This window comes from Ranitomeya variabilis, chromosome 1 (genome assembly GCF_051348905.1).
Source record: "Ranitomeya variabilis isolate aRanVar5 chromosome 1, aRanVar5.hap1, whole genome shotgun sequence".
Classification (NCBI taxonomy): domain Eukaryota; kingdom Metazoa; phylum Chordata; class Amphibia; order Anura; family Dendrobatidae; genus Ranitomeya; species Ranitomeya variabilis.
In genome coordinates this window covers 299,707,843-299,730,203 of record NC_135232.1, presented here as the reverse complement: position 1 = coordinate 299,730,203, position 22,361 = coordinate 299,707,843, and the positions used below count along the sequence as shown (strand labels likewise).

The 22,361-nt window shown below is 44.5% G+C and overlaps 1 protein-coding gene across 5 annotated transcripts in view; it reads right to left on the bottom strand.

The window, feature by feature from the left end:
* Nucleotides 1-18,728, bottom strand: part of GIT2 (GIT ArfGAP 2) — a 109,544-nt gene extending 90,816 nt beyond the window's left edge. For 2 of the 5 annotated variants that reach the window (XM_077295613.1, XM_077295605.1), the window contains exon 1: nt 18,510-18,725. In XM_077295613.1, the coding sequence (XP_077151728.1) occupies nt 18,510-18,720 (211 nt within the window). In that variant the 5' untranslated portion in view covers nt 18,721-18,725. Of the gene's footprint in view, nt 1-18,509 lie in introns of all 5 variants that reach the window. The other 3 variants (XM_077295620.1, XM_077295638.1, XM_077295628.1) reach the window with 3 other exon arrangements.
* Nucleotides 18,729-22,361: the final 3,633 nt, after the last annotated feature.

Genomic DNA, 22,361 nt, shown 5'->3' with positions numbered 1-22,361 from the left:
GTATATTGCACAGCCCACGGTGGAGCGGTCACCGGAGCATCGCGAGGAGCAGGAAAGGCCTGTTCCTGATCCGAGGGACCGACGGACGGTGAGTATGTAACGATTTTTTATTTTTTTTAATTATTTTTAACATTAGATCTTTTTACTATTGATGCTGCATAGGCAGCATCAATAGTAAAAAGTTGGTCACACAGGGTTAATAGCAGCGGTAACGGAGTGTGTTACACCGCGGCATAACGTGGTCTGCTAACGCTGCCATTAACCCTGTGTGAGCGCTGAGTGGAGGGGAGTATGGAGCGGGCACTGACTACGGGGAGGAAGGAGCAGCCATTTTGCCACCGGACTGTGCCCGTCGCTGATTGGTCGTGGGTGTTTTGCCACGACCAATCAGCGACTTGGGATTTCCGTGACAGAGACAGAAAGACAGACAGAAAGACAGACAGAAAGACAGAAGTGACCCTGAGACAATTATATAGTAGATTTACAGTTAGGTCCATATATATTTGGACAGAGACAACATTTTTCTAATTTTGGTTATAGACATTACCACAATGAATTTTAAGCAAAACAATTCAGATGCAGTTGAAGTTCAGACTTTCAGCTTTCATTTGAGGGTATCCACATTAAAATTGGATGAAGGGTTTAGGAGTTTCAGCTCTTTAACAAGTGCCACCCTGTTTTTAAAGGGTCCAAAAGTAATTGGACAATTGACTCCAAGGCTATTTCATGGACAGGTGTGGGCAGTCCCTTCGTTATGCCATTCTAAATTAAGCAGATAAAAGGCCTGGAGTTGATTTGAGGTGTGGTGCTTGCATTTGGAAGGTTTTGCTGTGAAGTAAACATGCGGTCAAAGGAGCTCTCCATGCAGGTGAAACAAGCCATCCTTAAGCTGCGAAAACAGAAAAAAAAAAAAATCAGAGAAATTGCTACAATATTAGGAGTGGCAAAATCAACAGTTTGGTGCATCCTGAGAAAGAAAGAAAGCACTGGTGAACTCATCAATGCAAAAAGACCTGAGCGCCCACGTAAGACAACAGTGGTGGATGATCGCAGAATAATCTCCATGGTGAAGAGAAACCCCTTCACAACAGCCAACCAAGTGAACAACACTCTCCAGGAGGTCGGCGTATCAATATCCAAATCTACTATAAAGAGAAAACTGCATGAAAGTAAATACAGAAGGTTCACTGCACGGTGCAAGCCACTCATAAGCATCAAGAATAAAAAGGCTAGACTGGACTTTGCTAAAAAAAACTACTAAAAAGCCAGCACAGTTCTGGAAGAACATTCTTTGGACAGATGAAACCAAGATCATCCTCTACCAGAATGATGGAAAGAGAAAAGTATGGCGAAGGCGTGGTGCAGCTCATGATCCAAAGCATACCACATCATCTGTAAAGCACAGCGGAGGCAGTGTGATGGCTTGGGCATGCATGGCTGCCAGTGGCACTGGGTCACTAGTGTTTATTGATGATGTCACACAGGACAGAAGCAGCCAAATGAATTCTGAGGTATTCAGACCCACACTGTGTGCTCAGATCCAGCCAAATGCAGCCAAACTGATTGGTCGTCATTTCATACTACAGATGGACAACGACTCAAAACATAAAGCCAAAGCAACCCAGGAGTTTATTAAAGCAAAGAAGTGGAATATTCTTGAATGGCCAAGTCAGTCACCTGATCTCAACCCAATTGAGCATGCATTTCACTTGTTAAAGACTAAACTTCAGACAGAAAGGCCCACAAACAAACAGCAACTGAAAACCACTGCAGTGAAGGCCTGGCAGAGCATCAAAAAGGAGGAAACACAGCTTCTGGTGATGTCCATGAGTTCAGGCAGTCATTGCCAACAAAGGGGTTTCAACCAAGTACTAGAAATGAACATTTTCTTTAAAATTATTTAATCTGTCCAATTACTTTTGTACCCTTTAAAAACAGGGAGGCACATGTTAAGGAGTTGAAACTCCTAAACCCTTCATCCAAATTTAATGTGGACACCCCCAAATGAAAGCTGAAAGTCTGAACTTCAACTGCATCGGAATTGTTTTGTTTAAAATTCATTGTGGTAATGTCTATAACCAAAATTAAAAAAATGTTGTCTGTGTCCAAATACATATGGACCTAACTGTATGTTTGGCTGCTGTCCCACACTAAAAGACTATTTTTATTGCAAAAACTAGGTTTTTGCATCACCATATTTCGAGAGCTCTAATTTTTCCATATTTTGGCTAACAGTCATGTTATGGCTTGTTTTTCATGGAACAAGCTGATTTTATTGGTACAATTTTTGGGCATATGACATTTTTTGATTTATTTCAATTCCGATTTTTGGGAGACAGAATGAACAAAAACCAGCAATTCAGGAATTGTTTCCTTTTTGTTTTGTTTTTTTATACTGTTCCGCGTGTGGTAAAATGGATAAGGCAGCTTTATTCTTCGAGTCAGTACGATTATAGTGATAAAAAATTTATATAGTTTTTTTTATGTTTTGCCGCTTTTACACAAAAACTATTTTTTTATAGAAACAATTACTTTTGCATCGCTTTATTCCGAGAGCTAGAACTTATTTTTCTGCTGATGGAGCAGTATGGCGGCTTGTTTTTTGCGGGATAAGATGACGTTTTCAGCGGTACCATTTTTTTTTACACTAGTCTTTTTGATCGCGTTTTATTGTACTTTTTGTACGGCGGTATGACAAAGCATTATTTTTTGCCTCGTTTTTTACTGTTTTTTATGGTGTTCACTGAAGGGGTTAGCCAGTGGGACAGTATTATAGAGCGGGTCGTTATGGAGGCAGCATACCTAATATGTGTACTTTGTTTATTTTTTATTTGTTAATAATAATAATAATAATTTTATTTATATAGCGCCAACATATTCCGCAGCGCTTTACAAATTATAGAGGGGACTTGTACAGACAATAGACATTACAGCATAACAGAAATCACAGTTCAAAACAGATACCAGGAGGAATGAGGGCCCTGCTCGCAAGCTTACAAACTATGAGGAAAAGGGGAGACACGAGAGGTGGATGGTAACAATTGCTTTAGTTATTTGGACCAGCCATAGTGTAAGGCTCGGGTGTTCATGTAAAGCTGCATGAACCAGTTAACTGCCTAAGTATGTAGCAGTACAGACACAGAGGGCTATTAACTGCATAAAGTGTATGAGAACATGATGCGAGGAACCTGATTATGGGTTTTTTTTGTTTGTTTTTTTTAGGATAGGCCACACAGGGATCGTTAGGTTAATGCGTTGAGGCGGTAGGCCAGTCTGAACAAATGAGTTTTAGGGCACGCTTAAAACTGTGGGGATTGGGGATTAATCGTATTAACCTAGGTAGTGCATTCCAAAGAATCGGCGCAGCAAGTGTTAAGTCTTGGAGACGGGAGTGGGAGGTTCTGATTATTGAGGATGCTAACCTGAGGTCTTTAGTGGAGCGGAGGGCACGGGTAGGTTGGTAGACTGAGACCAGAGAGGAGATGTAGGGTGGTGCTGAGCCATGGAGTGCTTTGTGGATGAGGGTAGTAGTTTTGTACTGGATTCTGGAGTGGATGGGTAGCCAGTGTAATGACTGGCACAAGGTAGAGGCATCGGTGTAACGGTTGGTGAGGAATATGATCCTGGCTGCAGCATTCAGGACAGATTGGAGAGGGGAGAGTTTGGCAAGAGGGAGGCCGATTAGTAGAGAGTTACAATAGTCCAGACAGGAATGAGTAAGTGAAACAGTAAGAGTTTTTGCAGAGTCGAAAGTAAGAAAAGGGCGAATTCTAGAAATGTTTTTGAGATGCAGATAAGAAGAGCGAGCCAGTGATCGGATGTGGGGGGTGAATGAAAGCTCGGAATCAAGGATGACCCCAAGGCAGCGGGCATGTTGCTTTGGAGTAATGGTGGAACCACACACGGAGATGGCAAGGTCAGGCAAAGGTAGGTTAGTAGATGGAGAGAACACGAGGAGTTCAGTTTTTGACAGGTTCAGTTTCAGATAGAGGGAGGACATGATGTTAGAGACAGCGGTAAGACAATCACTGGTGTTTTCTAAAAAGGTCGGCGTGATAACAGGAGAAGAGGTGTACAATTGGGTGTCGTCAGCATAGAGATGGTACTGGAAACCAAATCTACTGATTGTTTGTCCAATAGGGGCAGTATACAAAGAGAAGAGGAGGGGGCCTAGGACTGATCCTTGAGGAACCCCAACAGTAAGGGGAAGGTGAGAGGAGGAACCAGCAAAAGATACAGTGAAGGAGCGATCAGAGAGATAGGAGGAGAACCAGGAGAGAACAGTGTCCTTGAGGCCGATGGAGCGGAGCATATTGAGGAGGAGCTGATGATCCACAGTATCGAATGCTGCGGAGAGATCCAAGAGAATTAGCATGGAGTAGTGACCATTAGATTTAGCTGTTAGTAGATCATTAGAGACTTTAGTGAGGGCAGTTTCAGTAGAGTGTAAAGAGCGGAAGCCAGATTGAAGAGGGTCGAGAAGAGAGTTATCTGAGAGATAGCGGGTAAGACGGGAGTGGACCAGGCGTTCCAGGAGTTTAGAGATGAAGGGAAGATTAGAGACAGGTCTATAATTAGCGGCACAGTTTTGGTCGAGGGATGGTTTTTTAACTAATGGATGTATGATGGCATGCTTAAATGAGGAGGGAAAAATACCGGAAGTGACAGTATTTTTGTTAGGTGAGGGGTGACAGCCAGGGAAAGGGACTGGAGGAGATGTTTATTTTTTTCTTTAATATTTTTTACACTTAATATTTTTTTTAACTTTTTTACATTGTTCCATCCTGTGACATTACTGTATAGTGTGAGATCGCTGATCTGATACTCTGCAATGCTTCTGCACTGCAGAGTATTGGAGCAGCATCCGACAGGCAGGGAAAGAGGCATGTCAGCGCCTGCTCTCAGCGGGCGTTCACAAGTCACCTTCCCTGCAGGACCCCGCGGCCATCTTGCGGTCAGGGATCTTAATGGAGACCATCAGGACAACGTGATCGCATCGCGTTATCCTGATGGATGCTCCTCTATGTCGCTGTCACTACTGACAGCTGCATCAGAGGGGTTAAATGCCTGCGATCGGTGCTAGAACTGATCGTGGGCGTTGCTGCAGGATGTCAGCTCTCACAGAGTTGACATCCGCACCCAATAACCGCGGCGCTCAGCGTGAGGCCGCGCGACTGTGCCGACGTACATATACTGCTGTTTGCGGGAAAGGCGCATGTCAGGAAGGGGTTAATAGCTGCTGTAAAAAAAACGGATTGTATAGAGATGACAAGAGAGAAAAAATAATAATTTCACTTTTCTGGATGAAACTCTGAACGATTTCTTATACGCCTGTGTGAACCTGTCCTTACAGTGAAAATGTGATGGTTTACATTAGGTTGACACCTATAAATAATATCACAAAGAAGAAAAAAAGCAACATGCAGAGGGTCAAGGGGTAAAAAAAATAAATAAAAAAAAATAAACTGGGGATTTGTGTATAAAAGATCTACATTGCATTTGCTCTAGGCATTCATCATGCCTGGTAATGGTTTTGCAAATCTCTGATAACCCCTTTAGGTTTGTTTTCAGCAGGAAATCAAAAAACAGTTTAACGAACGAACACTACAACTGTGTGCTAGCACGTGTTTCCCCTTACACTTGAGATTATGTAGCAAGATGTAAAAAAAAAAAAAAAAAAACAAGAGGAAGTTGATAATTTGAGAAAATGCAAAAAAGTAAATAAATAAAAATAAATAAATAAATGAAGCAAAGTTCACAATATTCTTCACAGCAGAACATAGGGTACAAATAAGAAGCCCTGTAAAGATAAGGGCCTGGAGAACGATCTCCGATTTGTACAGAAATAAGAACAATATCAGTGTTGCAATATGTCACTGCTCGGGCAGCACAAGCCTAACTCCTCTGTAAATCATGTTGTTAGTCTAGTGGAATCTATACTCCATACAGACATGGCCTGAGTTTATTATTCCATTTTTTCACATAACAAACAGACATTTTACAATAAACATAAGAACCCCGGCCGTGCAGAGCCCCAACAAAGGCAATTAAGCCAAGATATTGCCAAGAATATCTCAAAACAATATGAGTAATGGCCTGATTTTATGATTAGCTGGTGCATGTACAGAAATGACAGGTGCCCGGCCACTTGCCTGACTTCCATAGGTTCAAGACATGACTACATCAAGTGATTTCATGGGCACGGCTGAGTCAGAAACCACACCCAGGGCCAATGGGGTACAACACACACAACAATATTAGCGACCAGGGCAATGGGCGCGACACTCGCCATCCCCACACTCACAAATCACAACTGCAGTGAGAATTCTTTTTCCCCACTTTTACTTCCTGCGTCATGCTTTGGACATTTCCTAAATTGCCACCCTTTTCCCCAAAGTCCAACCTAAGTTGTAAGGAGGAAAGAAAGCTTGAGTATGTTGGAGTGCAAAATGGCCGATCCTTTCTTAAACTCGTGGTGGGTGGCTGCAGCTTACTCCCCTCCACCCATAAGATGAAAAGAATATATCTGGTCAGTCCTGATTCTACACACAACTCGTGATGGATGCATTTTTGGAAACTATTTTGCTAATATTCAGACTATATTACTGCTACATAGGACTTTTCCTTCTTGTCCATTACATAACCCTTTCTCACGCCACTGCTAAAGCAGCCATATTGAAGAAGCAGGCTGAGGCCAGGGTCACATGAGCAATGATTCTCTCATGGGAGAGAATCGGGCAGATTATGCATATGACTCTCGGCTCCAACTCTGCTGCAAGCGTAAAACAAGTGTCATGCTTCTGTGCTCCGATCCTCTCGCATAAGAGCATCGCAGCTCAGGTGCGGAGGAGACGGAGAAAGTAATTTCTCCATCTCCTCCATTGCCGAGTCCGCTGTAAATGGACTTCACTCATCAGGGGGTACAGAATCACGCGTCGTGGTAGGTGCCACACTCTTGTTGGGCCTACCCAGGTATATTGTTACTTGATATTCGCAATTTGCTTTTCCATTACAACCTGGTCTGTGTTTATTGTACCAGGACATTTACATTATCACTAGATGGTGGCCCAATTCTAACGCATCCGGAATTCTAGAATATGTATGTATGTATGCACGTCGCGCTGTGAGTGGGGGTTAAATTTCGCCCCAATATCGCTGATCGGTCGCGCCCTGCTGGCCGATCAGCGAAGCGTGGTTCAAATCCAGCGCCAATTCGCGGCCAGACTGCGCCTGTCGCTGATTGGTCGCGGCCGGCAGCGACCAATCAGCGAAGCGTGATTTAAATCCCGCACCAATGTTGCTGATTGGTCGCGGCTGGCCAGGCGTGACCAATCAGCGACACGGGATTTCCGTGACAGACAAACAGACGGAAGTGGACGTTAGACGATTATATAGATAGATGATCATATCAGTGGCCACCATATAACACATAGGGAAGCACAGTGGCTTAGTGGAATTGGGGTCCTGACTTCAAATGCCACCAAGAACAACATCTTTAAGGAGTTTATATGTTCTCCCCGTGTTTGCAGGGATTTCCTCAAGGACTCCAAATAGGGAATCTAGATTGTGAGCCCCAATGAGGACAGTGATGATGAGGTCTGTAAAGCGCTGTGGAATTAATGGCGCTATGTGCATAAAATAAACAGTGGCAGAAAACACACTGCAGATTGTAGAGAATTCCACTGATGGAGGAGCATCTAGAGAAACCCGCACCGTAAACCACAGCACAGTCCGCATGTAAAGCGATCAGACTATATAGCAGCCTCAGTGTAATCACAGTGTGACCCCAGGGCACCATCACCCTACTAACCTCTATGACCACGGCGGCCGGTGAGGGGTGTGCGGAACTGCCACCATACACACAGGGGTATATAGCACTGGACCTCAGAGTATAATACTGCACATTTGATTCACCAAATGTCCCAGGGTGATTGGAGAGAATCTGCTCATCCTTAGACCACAGCGGTATGGCCTTCACCCATCTGATACACACGGCATATCCTAAAAGTAATCCTCTTTTACTAACATTGCACATCTGGTCACAAAAGCATCAGACAGGCACAAATGTGCCAAAGGGGGAAAATGAGAAAAACAGCCACATTGATGACAACTGCCTGTAGTGACAGATCAGTTCTCCTAGAGCCCATCATGTAGGACCATCAGGAGATGAGAACCTCGTGAGATGGCACATTGTACCCTGCCCACCGCACCTTGCCCACCGTACCCTGCACACTGAACTTTGCCCATCGTACCCTGCACACCGTTCCCTGCCCTCGCCCATCAGCCACTTGGACCTCCTGGACTCTGAGCCTCGCTGTGTGTTTCCAGCCTCAGCTCAGACACTGGGTAGCAGCAGAGACCTGCAGTACAGATACAGAGCCTCAGTGTCTTCTGCAGGGAGAAGGGAAGACACCCACTCACCATGACGAATACCCGGTCCGCGTCCGGATAGGTGAGCGGGTCCTGGGGTCTCACCCGCAAGTTACACAGCAGCTTCTCCTGCAGGCTGCTCAGCGGGTGCACGATGAGGGTCCACTGTTTCAGGGGCTTATTCCGGGACTCCGCTGCCCAGTTACCTCAGTGTCGTGTGCCGGCCAAAGACCACCATAAATGGCCGCGACATAGAGGGAGACAATTATTGCCCTATAGCAGCCATGCAGACACTTCTCCGTTTTCTCTGCGCACTGTACTCCCTGCCTCTGGGAAATGTAGTTAAAATGCAGAATACTACATAGCCTATGAGGGTAAGCAAACTACAACTCCTACAATTCCGAGGCCCATATGTTACACGGCCGGACTAAGCCTGTCGCTGATTGGTCGCGGCCTGCCTGCCCTCGCTAATAAAGACATAGTATGTGTGAGTTGACTATTTTTCCAATAACATTGTCCTCACTTTTTCAACATTTTGGAATTACTATCTCTATCTCTGGACTTTTAAATGATACACATTGATTCTTTTGTATGCATGTTGGATTGTAGCGTAGTACACGGGAGTTCACTACTTATCCAACTTCATTGTCCTCACATCCTCAAGATGTGGTCCTCTACAATGTACACTGCTCAAAAAAATAAAGGGAACACTTAAACAACAGAATATAACACCAAGTAAATCAAAATCCTGTGAAATCAAACTGTCCAGTTAGGAAGCAACACTGTTTGACAATCAATTTCACATGCTGTTGTGCAAATGGAATAGACAACAGATGGAAATTATTGGCAATTATCAAGACACACTCAATAAAGGAGTGGTTCTGCAGGGGGGGGACCACAGACCACATCTCAGTACCAATGCTTTCTGGCTGATGTTTTGGTCACTTTTGAATGTTGGTTGTGCTTTCACACTTGTGGTAGCATGAGACGGACTCTACAAACCACACAAGTGGCTCAGGTAGTGCAGCTCATCCAGGATGGCACATCAATGTGAGCTGTGGCAAGAAGGTTTCCTGTGTCTGTCAGCGTAGTGTCCAGAGGCTGGAGGTGTTACCAGGAGACAGGCCAGTACCCCAGGAGTCGTGGAGGGGGCCGTAGGAGGGCAACAACCCAGCAGCAGGACGGCTACCTTTTTTTGAGCAGTGTATATTGTGCACATCGATTTAAACATTCTAAATAAGTCTTGCAAATAACCTTATGTTGATATATTTGCCTCTGAGCGGAGCCACCGCTGCTAGCTCAGTCCCGATCATGTGATCCCCGGCTACAGCCGCCGCCATCTGGTGATGTCACCTCAACTTCCGCTCTAGAAGATGATCTTGCATCACCGAGGCGTGACCCATTCTCATGCAGACTGTGGCCTCTCCCCCTGATTGACTGGGATGTGGGCAAAGCTTTCCCCCTTCTCCTCTGCTTTCATTGGCAGAGCCCCGCAAGCACGCGCTCGATACACCGCACGTCACAACACAGTATCGAGCACGTGCTTGCGGGGCTCTGCCAATGAAAGCAGAGGAGACAGGGAAAGCTTGTACAGAATGTGCTGGATACTGGGCTGTGACGTGCGGTGAAACACCGCCCACATCCCAGTCAATCAGAGGGGGGGGTGCATGAGATTGGGTCCCGCCTCGGTGATGCAAGGTCAACTTCTTGAGTCTGAAAGTTGACGTGACATCACTAGATGTCAGAAGTGGCTGCAGTCAGGGATCACATGACCGGGATGGATAAAGTAGCGATAGCACTGCTCAGAGGCAAATCAACAGAAGGTATTTTCAAAAAGACTTATTTGAAAGGTTCAAATCGATGTGTACAATATGCATTACAGTGGACCGCATCTTCAAGCTAGTATCTTCTGAGCCATCACTTACGACATATAATGTTGGTGTATAATTATATATTACATTGCAGTAAATATAGCACGAGGGCTATTAGGGATATTTACACATCTATAACAGGTGTTTTGCACAATTACCTTGTAGGTTCCACATTTATGTTTTTATTAGTCATTTTTAATTGGTGTATTATTTTAACATTGTGTGTGTGCCCGCCTCCTATTCCGCTACCTCATTCCCACTGGTGTATTCAATTAAGTTTCGAATATTTTTACAGTAATTATTGTATAATTCACTTTATTATACTAGTGACCAAATAACAGTTCCTTTGCACTAATTTAACGGACTACAGACTACTATTAACAAAATTAATGTATTTTACAACTACTATCCAAACTGAAGACTGGCTTAAAATCTTGTTCATAAGCTCAAAAGCAAACGGAATGGAACTTCTGCTGCAATCCGAAACATTAACCAATTCAATTTTCTTCCACGATTTCAAAAAGGCCTTGCTAGGTTACGGATTCCCTAGATATTTGTATCAAAATTGCTTTAAAAGGAAGCATTGAGCTTTTAAAGGGGTTTTCAGGGCCCAACATAAATTTCTACAGTCAGGCTATGTGACAGCGGGTTGCTAAATTCTGACCAAGGTGCACTGTGCACACTGTCAGATCTCCCATCTATTTCCAGCTCAAGCGGAAGGTCAAAAGACTAAGTGTGCGATCTGATGAGTAGCAACTTTTCAATCTTTTAATTTTCTATCAGGAGAAGCGAAAGAGTATCTAGTCAGTAAAAGTATGCAAATCTTAAGGTCATGAGACTGACTGCTAGAAGTGAAAGTTTTGGGTGAATCTTGACAGCGTGTAAAGTGCACACTATGAGGATTCAGAGATCTGCAGTTACTGACAGCAAAGGGCAATGCAAAATCCAATACAATGGATTTCACATACTGTAATTTTGCTTCCTATAATATAATAATGTAAGTCCGCAAGGACAGGGTCTTCTCCCCTCTGTACCAGTCTGTCACTGTAAACTTGATTACTGTAAACGCTATTTATAACCCTGTATGCAACCCCTTTCTCATGTACAGCACCATGGAATTAATAGTGCTATATAAATAAATAATAATAATATAATACAACCAAATCCCCTAACTAGTCACACCGAGTTAATATATTTAGTTTAGAGGAAATTACAATCACCACAACAGAATATCATGCACATATCATAATATCATTTATAAGAGCACACACCAACATACAGTACAGACCAAAAGTTTGGACACACCTTCTCATTTAAAGATTTTTCTGTATTTTCTTGACTATGAAAATTGTAAATTCACTCTGAAGGCATCAAAACTATGAATTAACACATGTGGAATTATATACTTAATGAAAACTGTGAAACAACTGAAATTATGTCTTATATTCTAGGTTCTTCAAAGTAGCCACCTTTTGCTTTGATGACTGCTTTGCACACTCTTGGCATTCTCTTGATGAGCTTCAAGAGGGAGTCTGTGTGTCCAAACTTTTGCTCTGTACTGTATGTGCAAACTGAATTCTAAAAATTTAAATGGATTGTATATGTCTGATTGCAGAGGTCCCAACCTCTCTTCATTGTCTCTTCTGGGATATTCGGTAACTATTTTCGGCCTTCAGGTGACATACAGTTCACCCTGTTCAATTTAACTCATTTTTGGCTGCGTTATTCTCCAACTTATTTCACTGTTGAATGTGTTGTCTCTTTTGGCCTTTTGTCGTCACAGTGGTCCCTGCACTGTTTCTTAACTTTATGCCTTTCTGTCCTGTATATTTATAAAAAACAATAAAACTTTACATCTCAAAAAACGTTCACAGATGGTACACCCGCAGAATTGGGTGCATTGTACTCCAGCAATTTTAATTTGGCGCATTTTGGGGACTGTTCAAATGAATTTGCTAACTTTTTGTACTAAAAAGTCACAAAGATCGGTTTCAGACAAAAGAGCATTTTTTCTTATTTTGCGCCAAATGCATGAGCCGCGTGCACTACTTTGAACATTATGGCACAAAAGTGAATATCACAAGAAAAAAAAAAAAAGACTTCAGAATGCAAATGACGAATCAGGCCCTATGTGCTTAGTTTATATTGGCAGTTTGAGTTGATAGACTCCCTTTACCTCCTGTCAAACCTGTATTTTGTGGTGTGGCTGGATCTTAGAAGTATGAATTTCCAGGTCGTGCACAGAAAATACAAAAAATGTCACATACATTCAGGGTATGTGCACACGCTGCGGATTTTGCTGCAGATTCGCAGCAGTTTTCCATGCGTTGTACAGTACCATGTAAACCTATGGAAAACAAAATCCGCAGTGCACATGCTGCAGAAAAAACGCACGGAAACGTAGCGTTGATTATTCCGCAGCAGGTCAATTCTTTGTGCGGATTCCGCAGCGCTCTACACCTGCTCCTCTATAGGAATCCGCAGGTGTAAAACCGCATGAGAAATCCGTACAAAAACCGCGGAAAAACTGCGGTAATTCTGCAGTGCGTTTTACCTGTGGATTTACCAAAATCAGTCTGGAAAAATCCGCAAGACTTCATAAGCTATAATATTAAAATCCCCTGCTGTCTATTATGTTGGGGCATCTCATGCCACCAAGACAACTCTGACCTATCAAAACCCAAGAACTCTAAAAAGTATCCAGTGGTATCTGGCATCAGGACAACAATATCTGATCTTTTACATTGAAATTCTCGGCAAACTGTTTAGATCATTAAAAAGAAATACTGCTAAACATTTTTTTCTAATATGCTGCAAGTAGATTTTGTTATTGTATTTTTTCCATACAACTAGAGTTGAGCGAATATGTTCGGAATAGGTCGCCGAATGTGAATGTGCTATATTGTTACTCTATTCGTGCCGAATTTATGTTTGATGATCGGTTCCGAACATATTCGGTCATTTCTACTCCCATTGAACTGCAATGACATTCGGCTGCATTTGGCAAATATTTTGGAAAATTCGCTCAACTCTATGGCAGCCTTTCTCTCGGATGCTCTATGATGCATTCAGTAGTGGCCATGAAGGGAGGGGAACCATGATCTTCGCCTTTTGTGACTGGTGGATCCCATAGAGAAGTGTTACCTACCAATAATGAGCTGATCAGTGAAATGTAATCTCTACAGAACAGGTAGTATCAGTCTATTATCAGGCTCTTAAGAACTGCGAAGTTTCAGGATTAAAGAACAAAAGATTCAACCTGAAAATGTAGTCATTTATTGAGAACAAAATAACATTATTGGTGTATGAAAACCAAAACCATTAACTTATTGAGAACTGGATTCTACATCACCTGAAAATGAATGCAGGACATTGAAATCACAGGTGGATCGATGTGCATGAGTGTTATCACAGCAACTCAGTAGTGGCCACACAACATCTGGGCATGAGGCGGTGGATGAGGTTATGGGAGGTGGGGACTATCCTCCCAGATGTCAATAATCAGGGAATCAGTGATCTGCTAGACCTTCTGTGACCCAGAGATGCTCAACTAAATTCAGGTCCGATGAACAAGAAGGACAGACAATGAGGTCTTTGCATTCCATGGACTGTCTGCATACTCGGCCATCCTGGAGGATCTGGACTACCTGTGCAACCTAAAAGGGCAGCAAGTGCCACCTGGTCAAACCAGAAGTGATAAGGACAATAGCAAAATACAGACCTAGACAAGAATCAGTCACAAAGGGTAAGGCTACTTTCACACTGGCGTTTTCTGCAATACGTCGCAATGCGTCGTTTTGCCGAAAAAACGCATCCTGCAAAAGTGCTTGCAGGATGCGTTTTTTTTGCATTGACTTACATTAGCGACGCATTTGCGACGCATTGCCACACGTCGCAACCGTCGTGCGACGGTTGTGCCGTGTTGTGGCGGACCGTCGGGACCAAAAAACATTACATGTAACGTTTTTTGCTCCCGACGGTCCGCTTTTTCCGACCGCGCATGCGCGGCCGGAACTCCGCCCCCACCTCCCCGCACCTCACAATGGGGCAGCGGATGCGCTGGAAAAATGCATCCGCTGCCCCCGTTGTGCGGCGGAGACAGCGCTAGCGTCGGGGACCTCGGCCCGACGCACAGCGACGGGCCGAGCCCGACGCTAGTGTGAAAGTAGCCTAAGATGAAAGTAATTGACTGTGGCCAGTAACAGAAAATGTGCGCAGAAGAACAAGCACACTGCAGAATTTTTTTACATTTTGGGAAAAAAATGCAAATTGCTTATAATGTATATGGCATTTCTGAGAGTGGGCAAATACAACAAATTGTCCAAAACGTAAGTGTATAACAGTATTATAGGTGAACAAAGCTAACAGAGCAACAGAGATTGAAATGTGAGCAGCAAAGTGTCAAGTGTAGAGACTTCTGCAATCTTCTTCCTGTCTTGACCAACCACTGGCTGTATATGCCACTTATATCTGAAACTGCACACATGCAAAATACTGTGAAACAGAGGCGGTATTTACCCTGCTCTCTACAGGAGTACACGAGGATTCCCTTCTGCTGCATTCAGAGTGAAAAACAGACCTAAAAAGGGCAGATTTGTGGCAACTACTGTGAAAACATGAAGAAAAGACAGTGCAGCGCAACAGGAAGGCAGGATGTCGCTATCTCACCAAGATTTCTGGCGCTCACCGAGCAGCCGTTTACATGTATCCTCTCTGCGGGGAGCGGGGGATACACAATGCTGCAGGGTAAATATCTCCTGGGCACCGCACTTCCCAGTCCATGTGTGGCCGAGATCACAATACAAAACGGCCAAGGTTTACTAGGTCCTGTTCTTACCAATCTTGTATAGGCAGCTATGACAGACAAAATCTATACCCTATTTATCCTTTTTTTGTTTTTATTTTTCCTCCCAATTGTTATACTTTTCATACTTCCAGAAACAAACACTGGTGGACAAAGAAGAGGGTCCCTGTGGAAGAACAATATATGGGCCCTTTGCAGTCCAACAGCTCATCATAATGCACTATGCCACTTGCTTCAGACGTAGAAGAGGGCCCCTTTATCTCCTGGGCCCCTGTATGGTTGCACCAATGGTGTGTCCACCTTTGAGATATAGATAGATACATACAAACACATATATATATATATATACACACACACACATACCCATACTGTCTGTGTATATATATATATATATATATATATATATATATATATATATATATATATATATATATATATATATATATACACACTCACCGGCCACTTTATTAGGTACACCTGTCCAACTTCTTGTTAACACTTAATTTCTAATCAGCCAATCACATGGCGGCAACTCAGTGCATTTAGGCATGTAGACATGGTCAAGACAATCTCCTGCAGTTCAAACCGAGCATCAGTATGGGGAAGAAAGGTGATTTGAGTGCCTTTGAACGTGGCATGGTTGTTGGTGCCAGAAGGGCTGGTCTGAGTATTTCAGAAACTGCTGATCTACTGGGATTTTCACGCACAACCATCTCTAGGGTTTACAGAGAATGGTCCGAAAAAGAAAAAAAATCCAGTGAGCGGCAGTTCTGTGGGCGGAAATGCCTTGTTGATGCCAGAGGTCAGAGGAGAATGGGCAGACTGGTTCGAGCTGATAGAAAGGCAACAGTGACTCAAATCGCCACCCGTTACAACCAAGGTAGGCCTAAGAGCATCTCTGAACGCACAGTGCGTCGAACTTTGAGGCAGATGGGCTACAGCAGCAGAAGACCACACCGGGTACCACTCCTTTCAGCTAAGAACAGGAAACTGAGGCTACAATTTGTACAAGCTCATCGAAATTGGACAGTAGAAGATTGGAAAAACGTTGCTTGGTCTGATGAGTCTCGATTTCTGCTGCGACATTCGGATGGTAGGGTCAGAATTTGGCGTAAACAACATGAAAGCATGGATCCATCCTGCCTTGTATGGAGCATCTTTGGGATGTGCAGCCGACAAATCTGCGGCAACTGTGTGATGCCATCATGTCAATATGGACCAAAATCTCTGAGGAATGCTTCCAGCACCTTGTTGAATCTATGCCACGAAGAATTGAGGCAGTTCTGAAGGCAAAAGGGGGTCCAACCCGTTACTAGCATGGTGTACCTAATAAAGTGGCCGGTGAGTGTGTATATATATATATATATATATATATATATATATATATATATATATATATATATATATATATATATATATATATATATATATATATATATATATATATATATATACATACACACACACACACACACACACACACACATACACACATACACACATACACACACACACATACACACATACACATTATTTGACCATTCAAACTTTAGATGGGTCAATGCACTGCAATACTTTCATATAGGAAGGGCTTAATAGGTGTGCAAAGATGCCAGAGGGCTATATCTGTGCAGCGACAGCCCAATGGTTCTCTGCGATGGCATAAGGGTGGGTATGGGGTAAACGGTGTGGCAGAGCCCCAGCCAGCCGTAATTACCTACATGCCACAGTTATAGATTGCAGCATCTAATGTGTTAAATAGAAAAGGAAACCTTCCCAAATAAGAAATATAAGCGAGGCTAAACTAGCTAAGGGTTATTCCCATCTTTAAAAGTTATTGCCTCTCCTTAGGACGCATGATAACTTACAAATCAATGGGGTAAAACCAAATGGACCCTGGCACATCCCGAGAACAGGGCTGTGCCAAGCTCTTTCTGAATGGAGTGGAAGCCGGACACTCATTACATGAGACCGCAGGGGAGTGCACTAGGCATTTTCTGTCTATCTCCAGCAGTTGCATAGAGAATGAATGGAGTGGAGGACCACATATCTGGCCACCATTCCATCCAGAACTCAGCTTTCAGCAAGTTACCACCTACCCCGAGGATAGGCGATATTTTCTAAACATGGGAACAACCCTTTAATGGGAACCTGTCACCAGGTGTTTGCTACCCCATCTGAGAGCTGCATAATGCAGAGCCAGAGACCCTGATTCCAGAGATCTGTCACTGTTTCGTCTACTGCAGATCTAGCAGTTCTCTGAATGCCGAGTTCTGTATAACCCCACCCTCATCACTGATTAGCAGCCTTCCGTGTACACTGTGCATAGGCATAAAACTGCCAGAGCTCATGTATTACACCTCAAGTTATCATCTCCTGCGATAAAACATTGGTTGTGTCAAAACTATAGCAAGCAACCCAGTAAGTGACATATTGCTGGAATCAGGGTCTCTGTCTATACATCATGCTGCTCTCAGATTAGGTGGCTAAAAACCTTGTGACAGATTCCCTTTAAGGACCATTCAAACGGCCAATGAGCACTCATTTCTGAGCACAGCCCCATGTACATATGCCACCTGATGAATGCGCAAAAGGCTGTTGTGCCCCAGAGCCCTGAATGGTAAATATGTCCCCCGTACACATCATTTCAGATTTGGTGTTTGGGAGTCCGGGGAGAATGGCTGACAACCCGGCAGGAGCTAGAGCAGTCGCCATATTGATTGTCACTGAGCTGTATAGCTGAAAAGCTGACTGACAGCTCACAGCTTCTGGGGAGTCCCTTTATTATTTTACGGAGTTTCTAATAGTTGGACCCAGTTTTGTGTCCATGACATATGGGGTACCCCAGGCAGGGTGGGCTGTCCACAGAATGGCAGAACCAATCACATATACGAGCTGTAGAAGTCAATAAGACCTGGGGAAGGATCGGCTACAAACACCACACAACACCATTACGGCCACTGTAAGCGCCATCGTACGCAGGCTGGGGGCAATATTACGTCATGGACCCAACACTCCGCGATCAGTGCCACTTTCAGCAGCGGTCATCGGTGAGGGTCCGGCACAGACCCACCTACTGTTCACTAGGTCAGGGGCTGCCGCACTCCGTGCCCCCTTTATGCCAATCCCGCATTTATAGGGCATGTGCCCACTAGCATCTGAAGTGAACTGATGAGAACAGCCCAGGACTGGCACAAGAGCCCACCTATACATGTCACCCACTGTGGTAGAGGGCACGGTGCCAGGACCCTGCACAGGCTGGAAGTTTATTTCTGCACCCTGGCATGTCTATGGGGCAGTGCCAGGGTAAGAGCGGCATCACTGCCAGGACACAGTGTCACCAGCGCCCATACAACATGGAGGCTCCGCACCCCGGCCCAGAAATACATCGTCTCCCGGCCTGATGGCAGCAGCGGTGCCCACCATGGTGCCCCTCAGCCAGCAGATGACAGCCGCCCGCTTACCCTGCACGCTGCAGTCTGCGCACACCTCCAGGCTCTTCAGCCGCTTGGACATGGCGGAGAGCCGAGGGCCCGGGATTCCGCCCTGTGCAGAGGCTCGCACCGACGCTGCGGGCCCGGGACACAAAGCCGGGTGTAGGGCAGAGCGACACCACACAGCCCGGACTGCCTGGCTGACGACTAGACCCGCCCACACGTCCTGGACACGCCCCATCCACTTCACGCGCGTCCTGGAGGCCTGTGTGCGGGAGCGCGCACCCTCCCCTCCCCCCGCGGGCGCAGCACGGGAATGTGTCCCCGGTGTCACTATAGTGTCCCCTGCACCGTGTCACCTCACGGGGGGCGGGAAGGCGCCAGGGACAATAATTCAAGGGGTTTATAAGGAAAACACAAAGACTCGAATTCAGCTCTGGCGTTATCAGCGCTAACCATTGGCTCATGTCATACTAAAGTCATTCCTCCAATCACTGGTCTCAGCCAGGTCACATGGCGGGAACACCGCTGAGGCCAGTGACTGGCTGCATCGGTCACTTGAAAAATGTACAGTACGTGACCGCTGCTGGACATCAGCAAAAAATCATCTCTAAAAGAAAACCCTCATGCTTTGCTTGGTAAAAATAACGTCAGCCATTACTCATCCTCCCTGTGCCCAGCGCTGTGACTCTGCTCCGATTATCGTGACGCCACACCGTCAGTGCTGCAGCCAATCACTGACACCAGTCACTCGGCCAACATTTCCAAACGTCTTCCAACTTCTAAAAAACGTTTTCTAAAAATGGGCCCATGGCAGTACTGAGATTAAAAAAATGAAACATACTCATCTTCTGGACCACTGCCATTCCTCCATACTGCTACTAATGCGCTGGTCAGTCTCCCTGACATCAGGTGGCCACTAGAGCCAATAAAGGGCCAGTGATTAGCTGCAGCGGTCTTGTTACAGTAGAGCTGGCAGAAACAGTTTCCAGGCTCTTTTTCCTCAGATAGACTGTGGCCGCTGCAATTAACTGATTGGCTGCAGCTGTCACCTGACGCCATGGGAGACCAAAGGGGACACACTATGCCTATTTGTTTACATTTTTTATTGTAAATAATGGACTCCCACTTTAACCACTTAGGCTACTTTCACACTAGCGTCGTGCACTGCACGTCGCAATGCGTCATTGTGGATAAAAAACGCATCCTGCAAAGCTGTCTGCAGGATGCGTTTTTTCTCCATAGACTTTTATTAGCGACGCATTGCGACACAGTGCCACACGTCACAACCGTCGTGCGACGGTTGCGTCGTGTTTTGGCGCACCGCCGCCACAAAAACAGTTACATGTAAGGTTTTTTTGTGCGTCGGGACCGCCATTTTCGACCGCGCATGCGCGGCCAAAACTCCTCCCCCTCCTCCCCGGACCTTACAATGAAGCAGCGGAAGCGTCGTAAGATTGCTTCCGCTGCCAACGTCGGGCATTTTCTTCACAGTATGCGTTGGTACGTCGGGCCAACGCAGCGCGACGGCCCCGTACCGACGCTAGTGTGAAAGTAGCCTGAGTGACTGAGCCAATTTGCAGCTTAACCCCTTTACCCCAAGGGTGGTTTGCACGTTAATGGCCGAGCCAATTTTTACAATTCTGACCACTGTCACTTTATGAGGTTATAACTCTGGAACGCTTCAACGGATCCCGGTGATTCTGACATAGTTTTCTCGTGACATATTGTACTTCATGATAGTGGTAAAATTTATTTGATATTACCTGCGTTTATTTGTGAAAAAAATGGAAATTTGCCAAAAATTTTGAAAATTTTGCAATTTTCCAAATTTGAATTTACATGCCCCTAAATCACAGAGATAAGTCACACAAAATACTTAATAAGTAACATTTCCCACATATCTACTTTACATCAGCACAATTTTGGAACCAAAATTTATTTTTGTTATGGAGTTATGAGGGTTAAATGTTGACGAGCGATTTCTCATTTTTACAACACCATATTTTTTTTTAGGGACCACATCTCATTTGAAGTCATTTTGAGGGGTCTTGTTATGGACCTGGTGGTTAGGAGCACCCGGAATGACCTGATGAGTAAACTCAAAATCGGAACTAGCTCTGGGTAAGTGGGAACTCTGCTGACCGCAAACCCTAATCCTATCAACACACACTAGAAATAGCCGTGGAGCGTACCTAACTCTCCCTAGACGCCTCTTCACAGCCTAAGAGCTAACTACACCTAAAGATAGAAATAGAAGCCTTACCTTGCCTCAGAGAAATTCCCCAAAGGTAAAGGCAGACCCCCACATATATTGACTGTGAGTTAAGAGGAAAGTCACAAACACAGGAATGAAACAGGTTTAAGCAAAGGAGGCCAGATTTCACTAAATAGTCAGAGGATAGAAAAGGGATCTATGCGGTCAGCACAAAAGACTACAAAAACCACGCAGAGTAAGCAAAAAGACTCCCCACACCGACTCACGGTGTGGAGGTGCCACTCTGCACCCCAGAGCTTCCAGCTAGCAAGGGAATATCATGATGGCAAGCTGGACTAGAAATTAGCAATACTAAGAAATATATTCAGGAAGCAGTAACAACAAATGAACTAGCGAAGACTTAGCTTCTGCTGGAGTAGACAGGTCCTCAGAGAAGTCCAAGAGAGATCTGAACCAATACTGAACATTGACAGCTGACATGAAGTAACGATCTGAGTGGAGTTAAATAGGGAAGCAGCATAGCAATAAACGAGAGCAGCTGATAAAGCCAACCTCAGTGACCAGCAGTTCCGCTCGAAGCCACCAGAGGGAGTCCAAGAGCAGAACCAACCAAAGTACCATTCATGACCACAGGAGGGAGTCCGAGAACGGAATTCACAACAGCGTCTATATGATAGAAAATACCGAAGTGTGACACCATTCTAAAAACTGCACCCCTCAAGGTGCTGAAAACCACATTCAAGAAGTTTATTAACCCTTCAGGTGTTTCACAGGAATTTTTGGAATGTTTAAAAAAAATGAACATTTAACCTTTTTTCACAAAAAATTTACTTCTGATCCAATTAGTTTTATTTTACCAAGGGTAACAGGAGAAATTGGACCCCAAAAGTTGTTGTGCAATTTGTCCTGAGTACGCCGATACCCCATATGTGGGGGTAAACCACTGTTTGGGCGCATGGAAGAGCTCGGAAGGGAAGGAGCGCCGTTTGACTTTTCAATGCAAAATTGACTGGAATTGAGATAGGACACCATGCCGCGTTTGGAGAGCCCCTGATGTGCCTAAACATTGAAACCACCCACAAGTGACACCATTTTGAAAAGTAGACCCCCTAAGGAACTTATCTAGAGGTGTGGTGAGCACTTTGAACTCCCAAGTGCTTTACATAATTTGCCTTCCTCTGGATCAACATGTTAGGGCATGTTAGGTTAGGCTATGGGTTGAACTAGATGGACTTAAAGTCTTCCTTCAACCTTAATAACTATGTAACTATGTAACATAAGTTTATAATGTAGAGTAGTAAAAATGAAAAATCTTATTTTTTTCACAAAAATGATTTTCACCCCAAATTATTTATTTTACCAAGGGTAACAGGAGAAATTGGACCCCAAACGTTGTTGTACAACTGGTCCTGAGTACGCTGATACCCCATATGTGGGGGTAAACCACTGTTTGGGCGCATGGCAGAGCTCAGAAGGGAAGGAACGCCATTTGACGCCATGTCTCGTTTGGAGAGCCCCTGGTGTGCCTAAACAGTGGAACCCCCCAAAAGTTACACCATTTTGGAAAGTAGACCCCCTAAGGAACTTATCTAGATGTGTGGTGAGCACTTTGAACCCCCAAGTGCTTCACTAAAGTTTATAACGCAGAGCCGTGAAAATAAATT